Below are 22,264 nucleotides of genomic sequence, written 5' to 3'. Positions count from 1 at the left end.
CTCAGCCACCCTCCACTCCTCCCCGATGGGGTTACTTTCCCCTTCTCTTGTCCCTACCCCTGCACCTGAGGAGTATGAGGCACTAGGCCACTGCAGCAGGTCCACAGGCCATCAATGCTTTAATTTTGTCAGAGGCAGGCACTGAGCACCCTACCGAGGTCTCCCCAGCTACTGTGCTACAACCAGCTCGGAGCTGCCACTCTAATAGCAGAGTGGAGAGCTGGGGTCAGGGCCATAGCCCCTAGGCTGAGGAGGCCTTCTTGCAGGACCCCAACCACAGAACAAGTGGTCCTCACAACACCTGCGGCCTGCAGACTCCTTTTCCTTCTGCCAAGGAGTCTGAGATGCTTCATGCCCATCAGACCATGGGGTGGCCTTCGTGGGAGACCTGCAGGGCCAGGCTGGCCAGACCTGGCCAGAAAGACTTCCCAGGGAAGGTGCTTGGCTCCCTGTTCCAGGGTAGGCCATGGTGTAGGGCCCTCGAAGGGGTTGTGGCTGGGGTGATCCCAGGGGGCATTGCTCCAAGTGCACAGGAGGTGGCAGCAGGGTCAGGCAAGTTCCCGTTCCAGGGACATCAGGAGGGAGGGTAGAAGCCCAGGGAGTGTGCGAGGCTGCTGGGATGAGGGAGTTCAGGGGCTACCAGCTAACCAGCCTCAGCTCAATGGTTTCTCCATCCTTGGGTCTGTAGTCAGCAATACCTGCAGAAACAGATTGAGCAAGGCGGGGTGAACTGGGCAGAATATTGTACCCTGCAACCTCATCTTCCAGTCTCCCAACCCTGAGGCCAGGTTCTATAAGAATCTACCCGGGGCTTGGTGGTGAGAAGCTGGAACCTCCCCAAAGCCTGCTCAAACACTCTGAACTCAGCTTCCTAAAGGGTTCCTGAGGCCACGGGCTCATCTGGCAATAAAAACACCTGACAGGAAGGGTCGCTGTCTTTGTAACACCCTAGGGGCCATCGGGAAGAGAAACTTGCGCAGTGTGGTCTGGAGAGGGAACCAGGACCACGCATGAAGTCTCCCGGGAGTCAGCCTTCACTCACTACAGAGAATCCAGGCTCTAGGAGGACGCCTGGATTCAAGCCCCAGCTCTGTCATTCATTACTGCTGTGACTCTGGACAAGTTATTTAACCTCTGAGTGAGTGAGTGTTGGTGCGCTTGTTGGTTAGGTGGGAATGCAGCCTGCAGGGGAGCTGAAAGGGCCCTCTGAGAGAGCCAGGTGTCAGAAATGTTCCCTTTCAATGGAGGTGCTATGATCCAAAATGTCTGCGTCGCCCCAAAATTTAAATGTTAAAACCTAACCTCAAAGGTGATGGGATCAGGAGGCCTTAGGGCCTTTGGGAGGTGATTAGGTCATGAGGGTAGAGCCTCATGAATGGGATAGGAAAGTGCCATTATAGGCCGAGCAGGGTGGCTCACACCTGGAATCCCAGCACTTTGGGAGGCCGAGGCAGGTGGATCACTTGAGCTCAGGAGTTCAAGACCAGCCTAAGCAACATGGTGAAACCACATCTCTATCAAAAATACAAAAAACTAGCTGGGCTTTGTGGCATAGGCCTATGGTCACACCTACTCAGGAGGCTGAGGTGGGAGGATTGCTTAAGCCTGGGAGGCGGAAGTTGCAGTGAGCTGAGATCGTGATACTGCACTCAGCGTGGGTGACAGAGTGAGACCCCCATCTCAAAAAAAAAAAATATTTTTTAACTACCATTATAAAAGAGGTTCCTTCACCAGGCAAGGGCCAGGAAAATATTTTTTAAAGAAATTTAAAAAGAGGCCCCAGAGGCCTGTCGTGGGGTGGGGGGAGGGGAAAGGGATAGCATTAGGAGATATACCTAATGTAAATGACAAGTTAATGGGTGCAGCACACCAACATGGCACGTGTACACATATGTAACAAACCTGCATGTTGTGCACATGTACCCTAGAACTTAAAGTATAATAAAAATAAAGAAAGAAAGAAAAAAAGAAAAAAAAAGAGGCCGCAGAGAGTTGCCTTGTCCCTTCTACCATGTGAGAACACAGGCAGCAGGTACCACCAGAAAGTGGGCCCTCATCAGACACTGAATCTGTTGGTGTCCTGATCTTGGACTTCCCAACCTCCAGAACTGTAAGAAATACATTTCTGTTATTTAATTTAATTTAATTTTTATTTTATTTTATTTTGAGATGGAGTTTCACTCTTGTCGCCCAGGCTGAAATGCAGTGGTGTGGTCTCAGCTCACTGCAACCTCCATCTCCTGGGTTCAAGCGATTCTCCTGCCTCAGCCTCCCGAGTAGCCGGGATTACAGGCGCCCGCCACCACCCCCAGCTAATTTTTTGTATTTTTAGTAGAGACGGGGTTTCACCATGTTGGTCAGGCTGGTCTTGAACTCCTGACCTCAGGTGATCCACCCGCCTCGGCCTCCCAAAGTGCTGGGATTACAGGCATGAGCCACTGTTTTCTGCTGTTTATAAGCCACCTAGTTTATGGTATTTTGTAATAGCAGCTTCAATGGACTAAGACAAAAGGGAACTCAAATTATAACTCTCATCCACTTTCCACCCCAAGGAAGATAGAGGAGTGATTTATGCAACTGGTTGATTTGGGAAGAATAAACTAGGCATGTGTAGCCTGGGCTCTCTCTGTTTTTCTACTGGGAGTGGGCTTCCTGCTAGACTTAAGGGCAGAGTGGGTAGGAGGTAGAGGCTACAACTGCCCAGGTCTGCTTCCTGGCTGGGTCCACCTAGCTCTCACCCTAAGCTACATCCTCCTGTCTTTATCAGTAATAGAACTGGCCAGACTTGGGGTCTCCATCTGTAGCTCCTATTTTTTATTTCCCAATTTATTCAGAATGAGAGCAAGAAGAAAGAATGCTTTTTAGTGGGCTCCCTCAGAAAGTCCCACCTTCTCGAAAGCACTCGCCACAATGCTTGACATATGGTAAGTGCCCCATAAAAGTTCTTTAGGGGTGGAATATAAAGGCAACTTAAGTAGCAAGAGTAGGGACAGATGACCTTTAAGGGTCTGTTTGCAGGCCAGGCGCGGTGGCTCACACCTGTAATTCCAGCACTTTGGGAGGCTGAGGCGAGCAGGTCAGGACTTTGAAACCAGCCTGGCCAACATGGTGAAACCCTGTTGCTACTAAAAATACAAAAATTAGCTGGGCATGGTGGCACACGCCTGTAATCCCAGCTACTTGAGAGGTTGAGGCAGGAGAATCACTTGAACCCAGGAGGCAGAGGTTGCAGTGAGCTGAGACCTCGCCATTGCACTCCAGCCTGGGCAACAGAGCAAGACTCCATCTCAAAAAAAAAAAAAAAATATATATATATATATATATGTATATGTATATAAAAGTTTTACCAAGTAGAAATTTTAAAATTATACATGTGGGCAACATTTTATTTCCACTGGATAGCAAGGCTCCACTTTTTTATGAAAAACTTACTGGCATATTTTTTAAAGTATCTAGAGGAAAAATTAAGTAATTTTGGCAGGGCATGGTGGCTCATGCCTATAATCCCAGAACTTTGGCAGGCAGAGGCAGGCAGACCGCTTGGGCTCTGGAGTTTGAGACCAACTTGGCCAACATGGTGAAACCCCATCTCTACCACACATAGAAAAATCAGCCGGGCATGGTGGTGTGTGCCTGTAGCCCCAGCTACTCAGGAAGCTGAGGTGGGAGGATCGCTTGAACCCGGAAGGTTGAGGCTACAGTGAGCTGAGATTGTGCCACTGCACTCTAGCCTCGGTGACAGAGCAAGACCGTATCTCAAAACAAAAACAAAAACAAACAAACAACAACAACAACAACACCACGTTATTTTGGCTGGGCGCGGTGGCTCACGCCTATAATCCCAGCACTTTGGGAGGCTGAGGCTGGTGGGGATCACCTGAGGTCAGGAGTTCAAGAACAACCTGGCCAACATGGTGAAACCCCATCTCTATTAATAATACAAAACAATTAGCTGGGCATGGTAGCAGGCACCTGTAATCCCAGCTACTAGGGAGGCTGAGGCGAGAGAATCACATGAACCCAGGAGGTGAAGGTTGCAGTGAGCCAAGATCGCACCACTGCACTCCAGCCTGGGCAACAAGAGCGAAACTCCGTCTCAACAAAAAAAAAAAAAAAAAAAGAGAGAGAGAGAGAGACGTTATTCTTACGTAGGAGGAATTCTAGGTGATTTAAATTTTCTTCTAGTTCTTTTTTTTTTTTTTTTTAATAATCTATTTAGTTTCGTAGAATTTCCACAATAACTTACATAAAAATTCTAAGACTTCAGTTCAATATATTATATCCAACTTTGAGCATCATTGATTTTGTGAAGCTGTGGCCCAGGAGGGTGCTAGGGAAAGCTGGGGTAAGTTGATGAAGCCTCTTGGCTGGGTAAACTTGGGGTAGGGGGCACATCCAGGGTGTCAGGCCACGACTCACCTTGCAACAGGGGCGTGTCGGGGTCTCGGAGGAGCTGCCAGAACTCCCTTTCCCCAGCCGCTTTCCCCATCACGGAGGTCAAGTAGGGGCCTGACAAGGAGGCCTGTGTTTCATATCTACAAAAGGGAAAGGCAGAGAGAGAGAAGAGGCGGCTGTCGTCCCTAAGGGCAGAGGCAGAACTCACCCACAGCAGGAAAATCCTCTCCAAGCTCTTTGGGCCGACACTAGTCAAACCCTTTCCAGGCCACCTAGCCACAGGTCTGTGGTCTCAACTCCTTCCCCTCCAGACCCCCGATCCTGCCTGCTCAGGCTTCATCCTCTCCACGCTGACCATGACCATGGCCTCCAGGAAAGGGGCATCTATTATGTTATCAGCTCAGCAGTTGTCCCCTCTCTGGGGGGCTGATGTTATGGGGCATGAGAATCAGAAGCTGCCGGTGTCACCTAGAATGTATACAATGTACAATGAGAGAAGGTGAAGCCTGCATGCAGAGAGAGGGAGGGTCATGGGAAATGGAGGCAGAGACACCTGGCAGTGGCACTGGGTCTCTGTGGCTCAGTGGCATTCCCCTCTTCTTGGGGCTGCATGGCTCAGCTACCTCTCTGATTCTACATGCTCTACACCCACTGTTGTGGAGAGGGTTGGAGTTCAATTTCTGGCCCTGGCAGCCAAGAGACTCCTCACTCACACTCCCTCTTTCCTGAGCTTCTGGCCTCCAACTTTGAGTTTCTCCACTCTGTCTGGATGCCACTGCCACAGGAAGTCTCTTGAAACTCCGTGAGCCTGGGCCAGGCACAGCAGCTCAAGCCTGTAATCCCAGCACTTTGGGAGGCTGAGGCAGGCAGATCACCTGAGGTCAGGAGTTCGAGACCAGCTTGACCAACATGGAGAAACCCCATCTCTACTAAAAATACAAAATTAGCCGGGTGTGGTGGTGCATGCCAGTAATCCCAGCTACTGGGGAGGCTGAGGCAGGAGAACCACTTGAACCCGGGAGGTGGAGGTTGCGGTAAGCCGAGATCGCACCATTGCACTCCAGCCTGGGCAACAAGAGCGAAACTCCATCTCAAAACAAAACAAAACAAACTCTGTAGGCCAGGTCCTTCATCCCTCCCACAGGAGGAAGCAGCACGATCAGGGCTTCCCCTGGAAGAATGGCTTGAAGAGATGAGTGGGATTTGCCAGAGGAGAAGGGAGGAGAGCGGGGCAGAGCCGAGAGGAGGCAGAGGGAAGAAAGGCACACAGGTGCACAGAATTTGGGGGAATGGTCTTTCAAAAGAGCGGGGTCAGGCCAGGCACGGTGGCTCATGCCTGTCATCCCAGCACTTTGGGAGGCCGAGGCGGGTGGATCACTTGAGGTCAGGAGTTCGTGACCAGCCTGGACAACATGGTGAAACCCCATCTCTACTAATAACACAAAAATTAGGCTGAGTGTGGTGATACAAGCCTGTAATCCCAGCTATTCAGGAGGCTGAGGCAGGAGAATTGCTTGAACCTAGTAGGCGGAGGTTGCAGTGACCTGAGATCACACCACTGCACTCCAGCCTGGGTGACAGAGCAAGACTGCTTCTCAAAAACAAAAGCAAACAAACAAAAAAACAAAAAATAACAACAAATGAGCGGGTTCTGGGAGAATGCAAATGAATGAAAAGGAGGTGAGACCATCGAGGTAACAGAGGAGTGATGTGAACGGATGCATCTTCCAGAAAGTACCCTCTGGGGTAATACAGCCCTAAGTTATTGAAGGTTGCAGTCTTAGAGACAGAGGGATTTTTTTGGTTTTAAGAAACACAGGCTGGGTGCACTGGGTCATATCTGTAATCCCAGCAGAGGCAGGGGCAGAGGCAGGTGGATCACCTGAGGTCGGGAGTTTGAGACCAGCCTGGCCAACATGGTGAAACCCTGTCTCTACTGAAAATACAAAAATTAGCCAGGTGTGATGGTGGGCCCCTGTAATCCCAGCTACTTGGGAGGCTGAGGCAGGAGAATTGCTTGAACCCAGGAGGTAGAGGTTGCAGTGAGCTGAGATTGTGCCACTGCACTCCAGCCTGGGTGACAGAGTGTAACTCCCTCTCAAAAAAAAAAAAAAAAAGAAAGAAACACAAATCTATTTGGGGTGACTTAAGCGAAGGGAAAGTACTGTTCTAAGGAATGTCACAGAGTAGCCCTTTTCCCGTTCCTTAACTCTGCAGGGCCATGTGCTGCACAGGGCCACCTCTCTCCACATCTGTCTGTCTGTCTGTCTGCAGTAGAGCTTTCTCTGCTGTGCATTCAGGGGCCTCAAATGCAGTCTTCATGCCTGAACCCAGTTCCGGCATCCACACACATTAACAAGAGAACCATTTCTCAGACTGGAGTCCACAGTGTCTTCCCAGAGGTCCCTGAGCTCTGAATAAAAATGTTAAATTCAAATTGTCTTTCATTTTGCTGACAATATTCAAACCCGAATACCAGCCGGTTCTGGGTAATCTCAGTCTGTGGGTCTCAGCCCTCCCAAGGGCACTCAGCCTGTGTGTGGCCATCAGTGACTGCGCTGGTGCCCAGCAGCATTGCGCTATGTGCCATAGGCCACCAGGAAGGGAAGGGAGGTGGCCCTCATAGTGAATGAAGTGGCTGAGCCAGGGCAGGAGTGCTCAGGCTTCACTGCAGCTCAAATACAGGGAGGTACTAAAGTGCAGGCCGGCGCCTCTGCAGAGCGTCCTTATTTGAATGGTATTGGTTTTTATACTTTTCTATTTAATTTACAAAGTTGTTGGGGATTTAAAGCTGCCTAGTGCTAGAAAGAGAAAGGACTTTTTTGTGTGTGGTAGAGGCAGGGTTTCGCCATATTGGCCTGGGTGGTTTTGAACTACTGGCCTCCAGTGATCTGCTCGCCTTGGCCTCCCAAAGGGCTGGGATTACAGGTGTGAGCCATCACACTCAGTCTTTTTTTTTTTTTTTTTTTTTTTAAAGACAGAGTCTTCTTCTGTCATCCAGGCTGCAGGACAGTGACATCATCATAGCTCACTGCAGCCTTGAACTCCTGAGCTCAAGCTGTCCTCCCACCTCAGCCTACTGGGTAGCTAGAACTACAAGTGCACACCATCATGCCCAGCTAATTAAAAAAATTTTGGGGGGCCGGGCACGGTGGCTCATGCCTCTAATCAGTACTTTGGGAGGCTGAGGTGGGTGGATCACTTGAGGTCAGGAGTTCGTAACCAGCCTGGCCCACATGGTAAAACCCAGTTTCTACTAAAAAAATACAAAAATTAGCCAGGCATGGTGGCACACGCTTGTAATCCCAGCTACTTGGGAGGCTGAGGCAGGAGAATCGCTTGAATCCAGGAGGTGAAGGTTGCAGTGAGCCGAGATTGCACCACTGCACTCCAGCCTGGGCAACAGAACAAGACTCCACCTTAAAAAAAAAAAAAAAATTGTAGAGATGGCAGTCTCACTATGTTGCCCAGGCTGGTCTTGAACTCCTGGGCTCAAGTGATCCTCCTGCCTCAGCCTCCCAAATCACTGGAATTATAGGAGTGAGCCACCACCTCTGGCCAAAGACTTTATATTTAGTAAACATATCAGTACACATCTAAGTCATATTACAGAAGAAATAACTCAACCTGGGGTCTGGGAGAATTTTTGTACTTTGGAGGAGTCTTTGCATATCTCTGGTCTGAGATTCCCTGGCCTAGAGGACCTGAAGAACCCAATTGTGGGCCCTCCCTGGATGCAGGATGCTGTTCTCCAGGAACTCCCACTGGGGACAGAAATTGGCGCCCATTGGGAACAGAAACAGGTCCATGATTCTAGGGGAGAAGTCTGTGGTCTGCGTGACCTGGTGGAAGGCACTCAACTTATCTGGGCTGGACTCCCTACTGATAACATGAGAATTACATTCATCTTATTTCATCATGGGCAGGACCTAGTATCAAATAGCAGTCCAGACATGCTCATTCTCAGACTGGTCTAAGCTCAGGGTGAGAAGCAAATGTAAGGACATTGTCCAACCTCCTTGAGGTAATTAATAAAAGGATTGGGCCAAACTTATTTCATAATAAAAGTTCTTATTCTGGCCAGCCACGGTGGCTCACGCCTGTAATCTCAGCACTTTGGGAGGCCAAGGTCCGTAGATCACTTGAGTCCAGGAGTTTGAGACCAGTCTGGGCAACATGGAGAAATCCCATCTCTACAAAAAATTTAAAAAAAAAAAATTTGCCAGGCGTGGTGGCGCATGCCTGTAGTTCCCAGCTACCTGGGAGGCTACGGTGGGAGGATCATCTGATCCTGGAAGGTTGAGGCTGCAGTGAACTGTGATTGTGCCACTTCGCGCTAGCCTAGGTGACAGAGTAAGACCCTGTCTCAAATAAAGTTGAGATATAATAAAAGTTCTTATTCTGGGCCAGGCACAGTGGCTCACGCCTGTAATCCTGGCATTTTGGGAGGCTGAGGCAGACAGATCACTTGAGGTCAAGAGTTCAAGACCAGCCTGGCCAAAATGGCAAAATCCCATCTCTACTCAAAATATAAAAATTAGCCAGGTATGGTGGTGCATGCCCATAGTCTCAGTTACTCAGGAAGCTGAGGAAGGAGAATCGCTTGAACCCAGGAGATAGATGCTGCAGTGAGCTGAGATTGTGCCACTGCAACCCAGTCTGGGCGACAGAGGGAGACTCCATCTCAAAAAAAAGTAGATGGGTGTGGTGGTGCATACCTGTAGTCCCTGCTGCTTGGGTAATTTGAGGCTGCAGTGAGCTATGACTGTGCCACTGCACTTCAGCCTGGGTAACAGAGCAAGACCTTGCCTAAATAAATACATGGCCGGACGCAGTGGCCCATGCCTGTAATCCCAGCACTTTGGGAGGCCAAGGCAGGCAGATCACCTGAGGTCATGAGTTAGAGACCAGCCTGGCCAACATAGTGAAACCCCATCTCTACTAAAAATACAAAAATTAGCTGGGCATGGTGGTACACGCCTGTAGTCCCAGCTACTCAGGAGGCTGAGGCAGGAGAATCACTTGAACCCAGGAGATGGAGTTTGCAGTGAGCCGAGATTGCGCCACTGCACTCCAGCCTGGGCAACAGAGGGAGACTCTGTCTCGAAATAAAAAAATAAATAAATGGGCCGGGCGCGGTGGCTCAAGCCTATAATCCCAGCACTTTGGGAGGCCGAGATGGGCGAATCACGAGGTCAGGAGATCGAGATCATCCTGGCTAACACGGTGAAACAACGTCTCTACTAAAAAAATACAAAAAACTAGCCGGGCGTGGTGGCAGGCGCCTGTAGTCCCAGCTACTCGGGAGGCTGAGGCAGGAGAATGGCGTAAACCCGGGAGGCGGAGCTTACAGTGAGCTGAGATCTGGCCACTGCACTCCAGCCTGGGCGACAGAGCGAGACTCGGTCTCAAAAAAGATAAAAAATAAATAAATAAATAAATAAATAAATAAATAAAAATAAATACACAGACACAAGTTGGGCCTCCAGAGCCTGGGTAACAGAGTGACATTCTGTCTCAAAAAAAAAAAAAAAGTTCTTACTCTGGCTAAGCATGATGGCTCGCACCTGTAATCCCAATATTTTGAGAACCTGAGGTGTGAGGATAGTTTGAGGCCAGGAATTTGAGACCAGCCTGGGCAACAGAGAGAGACCCTAGCTAAAAAAAAAAAAAAAAAAAAAAAAAAAATTAGCATTAGCCAGGGATGGGTGGCACGTGCCTATTGTCTCAGCTATTCGGGAGGCTGAGGCAGGACAGTAGAGTTGCTTCATCCCCAGAGTTTGAGGCTGCAGTGAGCCGTGATTGCACCACTACACTCCAGCCTGGGTGACAGAGTGAGACCCTGTCTTTTAAAAACAAACAAACAAAAAGCAGTTCTCACTCTGATGAAAGCAACGCTGTGTTGAGCGCTTGCTACGTGCTGGAACTTGCACATATAAAAAGCACATGCCACCATCTCTATGTGTACTAACTCCCGGACTCCTCATACTGGCCCTGCAGGGAGGGGGCACAACTGTTCTCCTCAGTGAATTGTGGGTGCCTACCTGGAACCTAGCTGGTTAGAGCTGGGATTCCAACTGGGGGGTTCTGCCTCCAGAGCCTGCTCTCTCAATGACAATGCTGGCCTATGGCTCCCTGTTTCCATAACACCATGGGCAACAAACGAGTGGAGCAGGTAGAAGCAAAAGCAGGGCCAGTGTCTCTCCCGAGGGAACCCTCTCCTCTGTCCCCTGTCTCTTCCGTGACCCTGTATCAGGCATGTGGGGCTGGGGTGGGGGTGAGGACTGGGAGGTGGGAGTCTCACGTGAATCCTCCTAACTCATGGGCCTTCTTCAGGACATCTTCCACGGTGGACCCGGCAAGAACAGAGATGGATTGTCTGTATGGCAGCAAGAGGCTAAGCACCTGCAGTGTGACACTGATGACCTCTTGGGTCTGAGGAATGGTCTCGGCAGCTGGTTCCAACATGACTGTGCCAGGGAGAAAGGAAGGGGTAGTTGGTGTGAGGACAGGGATCCTGGATATTTGTCTTCCTGTCTTCCCTCAAAGACATCTGGACCTTGTCCTTCCCCAAGTCCTCATCTCCATCAATGCCACCACCACCTGCTCAGCTGAAACCTGGCTTCCATCCCAGCCTCCCCTGTCCCTCATTCCCCACATCTCCCACCACCCAAGATCAGGCCCCTCACTGGTTCCTCTGCTTCCAGTATCCTTCCTCCCACCTCTCTGGCACCTAGCACTCCAGAGGGCTCTTTCTAGAACATGTATTTGTTCACAATGCGTCTCTGTTACCCTGATGGGCTCACCTCCCCTTCATTCATCTGCCTTCCACTCCGTCATTCTCCCAGATCCCATTCTTTTGCAAGACGATTCCTCAAAATTCCTTCAAACTCTGTGCACCTCTGTGTCTTTGTTCTTGCTGCCTCTTCTCGGCTCTACTCTATCCATTCTTGTTTTTTTTTTTTTGGAGACAGAGTCTCATACTGTCGCCCAGGCTGGAGTGCCATGGCGCGATCTCGGCTCACTGCAACCTCTGCCTCCCAGGTTCAAGTGATTCTTGTGCCTCAGCCTCCCTAGTAGCTGGAATTATAGGCATCAACCACCACACCTGGCTAATCTTTTGTATTTTAGTAGAGACAGGGTTTCACCATCTTGCCTAGCCTGGTCTCAAACTCCTGGGCTCAGGCAATCCACCCGCCTCAGCTTCCCAGAGTGCTAGGATTACAAGCACGAGCCGCCGTGTCCAGCCTCCTTCTTCTCCATTCTTTTCTTCTTTTTTATGTTTTATTTATTTATTTATTTATTTTTATTTTTTTTTTTGAGACAGAGTCTCACTCTGTCACCCAGACTGGAGTGCAATGGCGCAATCTCAGTTCACTGCAACCTCCACCTCTGGGGTTCAAGTGATTCTCTTGCCTCAGCCTCCTGAGTCGCTGGGATTACAGGCACTCACCACCACACCCGGCTACTTTTTTGTATTTTTAATAGATGGAGTTTTGCCATGTTAGCCAGGCTGGTCTTAAACTCCTGACCCCAGGTGAGCCACCTGCCTTGGCCTCCCAAATTGTTGGGATTACAAGCATGAGCCATTGCACCTGGCCTCCTTCTCCATTCTTAATTGGCAAATCCAATCACCTCCTTAGCCCCTTTCTCAGAGGAAGCCTGGATCATGCTGCTACTGGGGCTTATCATGTTGTATTAGAGTTAACCAAAATGTGTCTCTCCTCATTCATTCCTTCATTCATTCATCCATTCACTCAAACATGTCTGTACTGGGTATCACACAAGCGGTATGCCCAGGGCTCTCCATTTAATATCTTCCTCCCCACACTGTCAGCTTCCAGAAGCTGTGACCACATTTTGGCTGCTGTGTCCCATGCACACCCACAAACTTGTGCAGCCTCAGCAAATCAGGACGAAGCACCCTCCCCTCACTGGGACGTCAACGCGTGCGCAGCAGATTGTAAAGGGCTGTGCTTCCACAAAAGGCTGGGCTACCTCGTGGTGCCAGGCAGTCTGGGAAGATCAGATCAATGTAGGTCTTGTGGTTCAGAACAGGCAGCAGCTGGGAAATCATGAGAGCATTCTGGAAGGCTCCGTCCTGCAGACTGGCCAACAAAGCAACGCTCGCCTTGAGACATGCTGTTCCCAGCTCTGCCCCAGGCATGGAGGAGGTCATGAGCAACTGGTGATAGAGTGGGGAAGAGAGGGAGGAGGTCAGCCGGTGGGGAGGGGCTAGGTGCTCCAGCCCCTGAACACTCCCCGCTCACTGTTCCCCAGGGTGGCCATGGCTCCAGAGTCTCTTTCCCACCTGTAATGCCAATGGGGTGCTGTAGACATTCCCAAAGTGGCCCTCGGGGGTCTGGGCCTTCAAGATCTTCTCTTGTACCGTCTTGATGGCCATGGTGATCCGTTGTCTCCGACCAGGGTTGAAGTTTGAGCGCTTCAGACAGGTGAATGCCAAGCCTGCCATGGCAGCTGTGTCTTGAAGGGGGGAACAGAACACGTGATGAGCTGGAGAGCCAAGGGGCCAGGACAGGTGGGGGCTTGAGAGTCAGGCCCTTGTAGCTATGGGCAACCACAGGAGGGCTTGGAGAAGAAGGGCAACATGGTCAGATCAGCTGAGGGCACCAACTCAACCTGGTCTGCCCAAGACTTTCCTTATCTGGACCCTGAAAATCCTATGTCCCAGGAAACTGCTCATTTCTGGGCAAACTGGTTTGGCTGATCACTCTGCAACTTGAGGGCTAGAGGTTAGGGAGAAGGACTGGAGGAGGGAGGCCCGAGAGGACTTGACCCTATACCACCTATTTCCAAACTTGGCCACACGTTGGAATCACTAGGGGAGTTTTATTTTATTTTTTATTTTTTGAGACAGAGTCTCACTCTGTTACCCAAGGCAGTGGTGTGATCTCTACTCACTGCAGCCTCCGCTTCCCAGGTTCAAGTGATTCTGCTGCCTCAGCCTCCCGAGTAGCTGGGACTATAGGCATGTGCCACCATGCCCAGCTAACTTTCGTATTTTTAGTAGAGATGGGGTTTTACCATGTTGTCCGGCCTGGTCTTGAACTCCTGGCCTCAAGATATCTACCTACCAGCTCCAAAGCTGACTCACAGCTGGAGCATCACCCATAAGCCCCACCAATTCACCCCTAAAAGACTTGATACGGAGGGGTCCCAAGGAAAGGTGAGTGTGGGGCCAGGGTATGGAGGTCATCAGTGCAGGCCTGGGGACTGAGGGAGTGCCAGCCTGGCCTCGGTAGGGTCTGACCTACTCACCCACAGAGTGGTGGCCCTGGTGGAGAGGTTCCACAGCATACAGGAGTTTGTCTACCACGCTGCCATGGACCCGCTTCTTGTGGAGACACAGGGCCAGAATGCCCAGGCCATACTGGTAGTAGCTAGTGTGGGGGTGGCCCTTGTGATCATGGCCTCGGAGGGAAAAAAAAACCAAGTGGTTACCTCTCTGCCCCCACCCAGCAGCCAGCCCCACCAGCGCATGGGACCCCTGGTCTGCACTTTCCAATACACTCCTTTGGGTCATGGGATCCTTCATTCCTTCACTGCCTCAGCCCATACGTGCTGAGGTCTCACTGTGCGTCTCACTGGGCTTAGAGGAAGCAGGAGACCCATGGCAGATGGGCACTGCGCAGTTCAGGCCTCAACTATAGCAATTGCTCATGAGACTGCAATCGTAATGGGAATGCAGACCAAGTAGTGATATTTGGGCGGCTGGGAAGTCAAGACAGGATCCTCCAAGGAAGTAATGCTGGAGAGGGCTGGGGATGGGTGGAGGCAGAGCCAAAGGTAGAGCAGGAGTGAACTGCACGTCGGGGAGCCAGTCCAGATGGAGGGAGCCTGTATGAAGACACCGGCTTATGAGTTGAGAAATGAGAAAGAGCCGTATGGCCGGAGCCCACAGAGGGCAGGTGTGTGTGGGAGGCAGAAAACAGATGAGCAGAGCTGGGGAGAAGGCAAGGTAGACAGGCTGGGCCACAGAGCAGTGAGGGGCCCCTGCAGAGTTTAAACAGTGCCAGCAAGATCAGGTTTATATTGAAAAGGCTGGCTCTGGCTGTTGTGTGCTGGGTCAAGTCAGGGCAGGAGAGCTAGTAGAGACAAAGGTGTAAGTCATAAGCAGGCTGTCCAGTTGTCCCGAAGGTGGATAATCAAGTCAATCTTGGTGGCTTGCCAATACAAGACTTGCCAATGGGCCGGGCACAGTGGCTGATGCCTATAATCCCAGCACCTTGGGAGGCTGAGGCAGGCGGATCACCTGAGGTCGGGAGTTCAAGACCAGCCTGACCAACATGGAGAAACCCCATCTCTACTAAAAATACAAAATTAGCTGGGTGTGGTGGTGCATGCCTGTAATCCCAGGTACTCGGGAGGCTAAGGCAAGAGAATTGCTTGAACCCAGGAGGCGGAGATTGCGGTGAGCTGAGATCATACCATTGTACGCCAGCCTGGGCAACAAGAACAAAACTCCGTCTCAAAAAAAAAACCAAAAAACACAAAACAGAAAACACCTGTCAATAGAGTGTGTGCAGCGTGGGAAAGGCTGGATCAAGGATGACTATGGGGACAGGTTCGAGCCTTGACGTGGGCAGTGAGACGGGCAGAAGGGATGGTGGGAAAGACGCCTGGGGAGAAAACCCAAAGTTCTGATTTTCACTAGAGAATATCATCTGATGAGCCCTCCCAGGTGCTCCCCACCCCCAGCCAATGGTGTCTGCTCACCAATGGCCCGCTTCTCATCCTCCAGGAACCGCTTGAGCTGTGAGACCAGCCTGTCCCCCTTGTGGCCCCCAACAAACTCGCAGTTGGCCCTGAGAGCGAGCAGGTAGAGGGCCAGCTGGCCCATGGAAGGCTTGCCGTGGCAGTCACTGTCATCCTCGCTGAAGGCAGACCTAGGACAAGGCCAGTTAATGGCTTTGTGAGAAAGTGCCACGCAGTAAGCCTGCTTGGAGCGCCCACCCCACCAGCATCACAAAGTGGAAAAAATCTTAACAGTGGGAAGCGTTAATAAAAGCACCAAAAGTAGGTGTGTTAGCTATATTGTTGTGAGGTGTATGCCACAAATATTTAATAAAGATGAACAATTAGATTCAAGGATAAACTCCGAGGGCTCCTGCATCCAAATCACCTGTGCCTGCCCCACTATTTTGTCCATACTTCACCCACATGCCCCCTCCTTTCTTTTTCATTTTTTTATTTTATTTATTTATTTTCTTTGAGACAGAGTTTCGCTCTTGTTACCCAGGCTGGAGTGCAGTGGCGCGATCTCAGCTCACCTCAACCTCCGCCTCCCGAGTTCAAGTGATTCTCCTGCCTTGGCCTCCCGAGTAGCTGGGATTACAGGCGTGAGCCATCATGCCCGGCCAGATTTTTATTTTTTTTACTGAGATAGGATCTCACTGTCTCCCAGGCTGGAGTACAGTGGTGCCATCATAGCTCATTGTAGCCTTGTTCTCCTGGCCTCAAAAGATCCTCCCACCTTAGCCTCCGGAGAAGCTGGGACCACAGGCATGTGTCACTACGCCTAGCTAATTTTTTTTTATTTTTGTTTCTTTCTTTCTTTTTTTTTTTTAAGAGACGTGGTCTCAATATGTTGCCTAGGCTGGTCTCGAACTCCTGAGCTCAAGCAATCCTCCTGCCTCAGCCTCCCAAAATGTTGGGATTACAGGTATGAGCAACTATGCCTGGCCTTCTTTTCTTGCCACCCCTGCATCCACTTCTCAAGAGGGAGTCTGAGGAAGAGGCGCTTCATGGCTGCCCCTGATTATTTACCTCTCATTCAAACTCCAAAACAGGCCTCTCTGTAATGCCTCTTGAAAAGGGAGTACAGAAAGATGCTGCTTTTGGGTTGGTGCAGTGGCTTATGCCTATAATTCCAACACTTTGGGAGGCCAAGGCAGGCAAATTACCTGAGGTCAGGAGTTCAAGACCAGCCTGGCCAACATGGTAAAACCCTGTCTCTACCAAAAATACAAAAATTAGCTGGGCATGGTGGCATATGCCTGTAATCCCAGCTAGTCAGGTGGCTGAGGCACAAGAATCACTTGAACCTGGGAGGTGGAGGTTGGGGTGAGCCAAGATTGTGCCACTGCACTCCAGCCTGGGCAACAGAGTGAGAAAAAAAAAAAAGAAAAAAAAAAAGATGCTGCTTCTGGACTCAGTATGAAAGAGTGTGGTCATGGATTAGTGATGTCTGCCTCATGCACGGGAGGGGAGCACACAGAGTCAGATGCTGCTTCTAGGCTTAATGTGGAAGACTGCAGTCATCAATTAGTGATGTCTACCTCAGGCACACTAAGGGAGTACAGAGTCAGATGCTGCTCCTGGGATTATCAAAAAAAGAGTACAGCCATGGATTAGCGATGTCTGCCTCAGACATCACTGAGGAGGGCAGTAGTAGCAAGAGGAGCCCTGCATTAGCATCTCTGATCTAATCCAACCAACCCCTTCATTCTATACACAGAGAAAGGCCCTCCATTGAAGAGACTGTGGTAATACCCTAGGAGGCACTGCTGGTAACCAAGCTTGAGGCTGTGCAGGTAGAGGTCCTCCTTGGTCCCCGCCTGCAGGCTGGAGAGGCGCAGGCCCACATAGATGCTGGGGTTCAGGTGCTCTGGGGAAAGCCGGTCCATCCAAGGCAAGAGGTGCTGGCCCAACTTCTCTACCAGATGGCTGTCCACCTCTGGTATTTCTTAGGAAAGAAAATGGTGCAAGTGAGGTCACAGGGCCAGGCCACCAGCAAAGAAGTGCTTTGACGTTACCAGGGCCTTCCCCAGGGAATACATGTCCTCACCCCCACCTCCATCCAGCACACACCAACTTGCAGGGGGAACTGCAGCCATACTGAAAGGCAGTGGGAGGGAAAAAGGAGGGAAGCATGTATCCCAAAAGAGCAGTTGGAGCCAGCCAGCGAAAGAGGTGGCAGGCTGAAGGTAGAGGATGCTATTGCCAGGCAACCACTCTGCCCATCAGCGGTGACGGTGAGACTGTATGCCAAGCTGTGGGGTGTGCCCAGGCACCTTGCCCAATCTCACTTGGTCCTCATGCCAGTCCTGTGATGTAGATACTGTCATCATTGCTTTGCACAAAAGAGGAAACAGAAGTTCAAAGTCATGTCATGTCTTACACAAGGCTGCAGAGCCAAGGATGGAACTAACTGCAAAGCCCCTGCTCTCTGGTGCCCTGCTGAATGTGTGCACTACCTGTTTACAAAAACATCGGCCCACATGCACAACATGTTACACATCAAATGTTCAAACAACACAGACTTCCAGCTGCTGAACTGAGGCTGCCTGGTGAACTTCCTCCATGAAGATCTCAAAATAATGCTTTTCCTGCTATCTCTGTTTAAGTGAAGAGGATCTGAGATTGTGAGATGAGCTCTTAGAAAACAGCCACAGCTTTTGCAGCCATTTACCTGTTGCAGTTGTATTTATTTGAAGCTGTGCAACCAAAATACTGAAACACCCTGGAAGTGGAAGCCTTACGGATAGTTCCAAGGGACCTGAGCTCAGCACAGGGTAGTTTAGAGTAGTTTGCCTTGGAGGCACCTTGGACTTTCTGTCCCCGTTTACTGCCTCCCAGTTGCTGCTGGGCTCCAGCTGCCTGATGGTGGCCTCCACTGTGCCATATCCCAGGGGACTAAGAAAAGGAGCTGTTGCAAGATGCCTCATCTGCCTCCTGGGCCTCCTGGTGCGAGGACCAGAGCTCCTAGAACACAGCTCCATCTCTGTGGGTTTGGGTCCCACAACCTCGTGTCTGTTTTCCCGACAGCTCCAGATATCTGTTGCTATAAGGTAGCCATCCACTAGCATGAAACCCTACATAATCCTTTGCTGTGTGGGCCCAGACCAGAGCACATGGCTGGTTTCTCACCAGATGTTAATGAAGAGAGACTGGGGAGTTGCTTTTTTCCCTTTCTCTCACTCAGAACCAATTTTGATGTCTATCTCCATTTCTCTGTCTCTCTCCCTCAATGTCTCTGAGGCTCTCTGGGTCTGTCTCAGTCTCCCCCAGCCTGTGTCCCTCTGGTCATCTGTGCCTCCTCACCTCTCTTTCCTTCTCCCTTTTCTTGAAACTCGCAAGGGAGTTCCCTGACCTCACCCTGGGCTCTCACCTCCAGCACGATTAGTCAGCACAGGGTTAGAAACTGAAAGACCAGGATCCAGCTGTAAAGGGAGAGACTGACAACCACAGAGCAGCCTCCTTAGAAGGAAGGGGACAGGCAGATTCACCTAGGGTAATAAAAGCAGCCCTGGGTGAGCTCTTGCCCTACCAGCCCAGCCAGGCCAGCTAAGGGCTGATTGCTGTTGACATTCACAAGCACAGGAGCCAGACAGAGTGGCTCATGCCTATAATACCAGCACTTTGGGAGGCCAAGGTGGGAGGATCGCTTGACCCTAGGAGTTTGAAACCAACCCCATGCAATATAGTGAGACCTCATCTCTATAAGAAAATTTTTTTAAAAAGAAGAAGAAGGAGAAAAGGAAGCACAGGAGCCCACTTTGCATTAGCGTTTGTGCAGTGATCCCTGTCAATTTCACAATACACACACAGAACTTTAAACTGGAAGAGCAGGTGTCATGGGATCCTCCCTTGTACTACACCAAGGAGGAAGGCAGGGGAGCATTCTTAGCCCATTTTACAGGTAAAGGAATGAGGCTGGGCGCAATCAAGTGACTCAGCACAGATATTTGCACCCCAAATCCCAGTTCAAGTTTCCCCAGATCCCAAGGGATGGGGGTTCCTGTGGGGTCAGGCTAATGGACTAAGTGTCCAAGGCTGAGGACCAGGCCAGCCAGGTCTGCAGGAGGGAAAGTTCTGGCTGGTTGAACCCAGAACTCCCCTGGGAAACTGTCCAGACATGAACCAAGAGCTGAGGTTCCTGGGCCCAGACCTGAGGAGTCTGATTTATTTATGGAACACAGATGAGAGGCTTGGAGTTCTGGCTGGGCACAGTGGCTCACGCCTGTAATCCCAGCAATTTGGGAGGCCAAAGCAAGAGTATCACTTGAGCCCAGGAGTTCGAGACCAGCCTGGGCAACATGGCGAAACCCTGTCTCTACAAAAAATACAAAAATTAGCCGAGCATGGTGGTATGCACATGTAGTCCCCAGCTACTTGGGAGGCTGAGGTGGGGGGATCACTTGAACCCGCGAGGCAGAGGTTGCAGTGAGCCAAGATCGTGCCACTGCACTCCAGCCTGGGCAACAGAGTGAGAACCTGTCTCAACAAAAAACAAAACAAAAAAAGAAAAGTTCTAAAAAACTAAGTTCAGCAAAGCTCTGGTAAAGGTGGAGCACCCTGAGCGAGTCACTCAGCCCCTCCAACCCTCGACTTCTTTACTTGACACCTGGATATGACTGCACCCACCTCTCAGGGTTTCCCCAGAGTTACAAGAGCCCACGGTGGTGAAAGTGTATTGCTGAGCATAATCCTAGGTGCAGAGGAGGGGAAAAGAGGCGTGGGCGGCCCAGAGTCCCGAAGCCTGCCTTCTGCCTCCTGTCTGAAGGAGCAGCCCTGAGCCTCTGAGCTCAGACTCACAGACAGGTCCCAGGAGACAGTGTGCTCCAAGAGACCCCTTGGGGCACAGAGCTGGAGCAGGCAGGACCTCTGAAGACTCACTTCCTGCTGCCTAGAATGTGTGTCCCCCACTCCTTTCCTGCCAGCTCCTTTTCTTCCTTCGAGTCTCAGCTCCCATGTTCCCTCTCGGTCCTCAGAAAGTCTTCCCCATGCCCAGCTATTTTTAAATTTTTTTTATTTTTTGTAGAGATGGGGTCTCCCTATGTTGCCCAGGCTGATCTCGAACTGTTGAACTCAAGCGATCCTCCCGCCTCAGCCTTCCAAAATGCTGGGATTTCAGGTGGGAGCACCTAACCATTGATTTCTTTTGTCTGTCCCCCTTCCCCAGAACACAAGCTCTAGGATGGCAGGAATCAGACTTGTCTCACGCCTTGCACATTCCCCAAAGGCTAACACTGGGCCTGACACAGAAAAGGCTCAGTAACTATGTGCTGAACGAATGTGTGAACTAAAGACTGAATTAACGGAGGAGATCTTGTCTGGTGAGGAGTCAGACATATAATCAGTCGCAATACGATGTGTTAAATGCTGAGGTCCAGCTAAGTCCAAACTGCTATGGGAGCCCAGAGGGGCAGGTAAGTTCCCCCATCCTATGCCCCAGTCACCCTCCTAAGGACCCAGAAGGAACAAGGCACAGGACAGAGGCGAGTTACTCACCACAGATCTCAGCGAGGACCCCCAGGACCCCCAGAAGGAAGAGGAAGGCCCCAAGGTGCCTCATGGCAGCAGCAGGTGGGTGAGCAGTGATCCGGAATCGGGAGAGACTCCTGGGGCTGGCCCTGCTGAGGCTCTCCTGACCACAGCCGGTCACCGCTCCGAGACAGGCAGCTTCCTGTCACTGATTAATCCTCCAGGCCTGCAATGCGCTGCTAAGTCAGCAGAGAGAGAGGGTGGAAAGGTCTGTGGTGGCAGGGAACAGAAGGCCAAAGAACAGAGGAAGGAAGGGCAGAGCAGCCCTCCTGGAGGCAGGGAACAAAGGGAGGAGGAGGGTGAGTGGGACCATGTGAGACATCTTGAGGCCATCCACGTTCCTGCTTAAAGAGCCCGGGACTAGCGCAGAGGGCCTGACGTCTGATCTGCCAAGTCTGTCCGACCGTGCCTGTCTGCTGTCCCCTTAGCTGTTCCAGTGGTGGATCGGCAGGACCGGGTGCCTACCTAGTACTCCTTACAGAAGGAGCCCCTGGTAGTGCCCACCTAGCCCAGAACAAGGAGCAGAATGGGAGCTGCAGCTGCGTTGGTCACGTGAGCAGCACTGCTGGAGTCAGTTGTTTTTCAGCACCACCCCCCTTGGTGGTGGAGGAGGGGATTGCAGGGGTGGGGGAGTTGGGCAGTTTGGGGGAGGGAGGGGTGCCGCTGGCCCCAGACCAGCCAGGCCACTTTTCTCAACCAATCTGAAAGAGCTGGGAGCCTCCTGGAGAGAACAAAACAAAACAAGTTAAAGAACAGGATTAAGGCTGGGCACAGTGGCTCACGCCTGTAATCCTAGCACTTTGAGAGGCTGAGGCAGGCAGATCACTTGAGCCCAGGAGTTTGAGATTAGCCCGGGCAACATGGGGAAACACTGTCTCTACAAAAAAAAAAAAAAAAAAAAAAAAATTAACAGGGCGTGGTGGCGGATGCCTGTAATCCCAGCTACTTGGGGGGCTGAGGCAGAAGAATTGCTTGAACCCAGGAGGTGGTGGCTGCAGTGAGCTAAGATCATACCACTGCACTCCAGCTTGGGTGACAAAGTGAGACCCTGTGTCAAAAATAAAATAAAATAAAGAATGAGATTGAATCAATTGAGACACAAAACTACCAGAAGCAGGGGTACTTGCCAGAACTAGGAAAGTAACGTCAAAAAAAATCCCTGCAGACAGGAAAGAGAACAAAAGATTCCTCATCTGCCCAGTCCCACAGGAGCATCAATGTATATGAGTTAACTAGTGGTGGCTGTGTGACCTTGGCCAGGTCACTTAACCTCTCTGAGTTTAAAATAGTTCTTCCTATGTGAGATGAGAGGGTTAGGCAAGATCATTCTAACAGTTCCCTTTCAACTCAATTTGTGAAGACACTATGACCTTAAAATATCTCTAATCATTTGCATGTACAATCTGTATTGTAATTATTTTATGGCAAATTGCCAAGGTTCACTCTTTTATGACAATCTGTTTTTGAGCTTGACTTATCACAAACCAAGCTCTTGACATAAATAAATACAGCAACGTGCATCTGTTTATGGAAGTACCTGAAAAATTTAAAAGATAGGTTGTCCAGTCAGAAAGGCTAGATG

At 50.6% G+C, this 22,264-nt stretch overlaps 1 protein-coding gene across 1 annotated transcript; it reads right to left on the bottom strand.

The window, feature by feature from the left end:
- Positions 1-102: 102 nt before the first annotated feature.
- Positions 103-21,055, bottom strand: LOC105487226 (transcobalamin 2). Its single transcript, XM_011750603.2, has 9 exons — positions 20,650-21,055; positions 16,909-17,101; positions 15,133-15,302; positions 13,675-13,827; positions 12,707-12,879; positions 12,394-12,580; positions 10,700-10,865; positions 4,420-4,535; positions 103-698 (listed from the first exon to the last, which is right to left on the bottom strand). The coding sequence occupies exons 1-9, from the start codon at positions 20,711-20,713 to the stop codon at positions 637-639; spliced, it is 1,284 nt and encodes a 427-aa protein (XP_011748905.2). The 5' UTR covers positions 20,714-21,055; the 3' UTR covers positions 103-636.
- Between the last annotated feature and the right edge of the window lie 1,209 nt (positions 21,056-22,264).

The sequence above is a fragment of the Macaca nemestrina genome, chromosome 15, assembly GCF_043159975.1.
Source record: "Macaca nemestrina isolate mMacNem1 chromosome 15, mMacNem.hap1, whole genome shotgun sequence".
Classification (NCBI taxonomy): Eukaryota; Metazoa; Chordata; class Mammalia; order Primates; family Cercopithecidae; genus Macaca; species Macaca nemestrina.
Note: the sequence above shows the minus strand (reverse complement) of the source record. Positions and strands in the feature narration are given on the sequence as shown.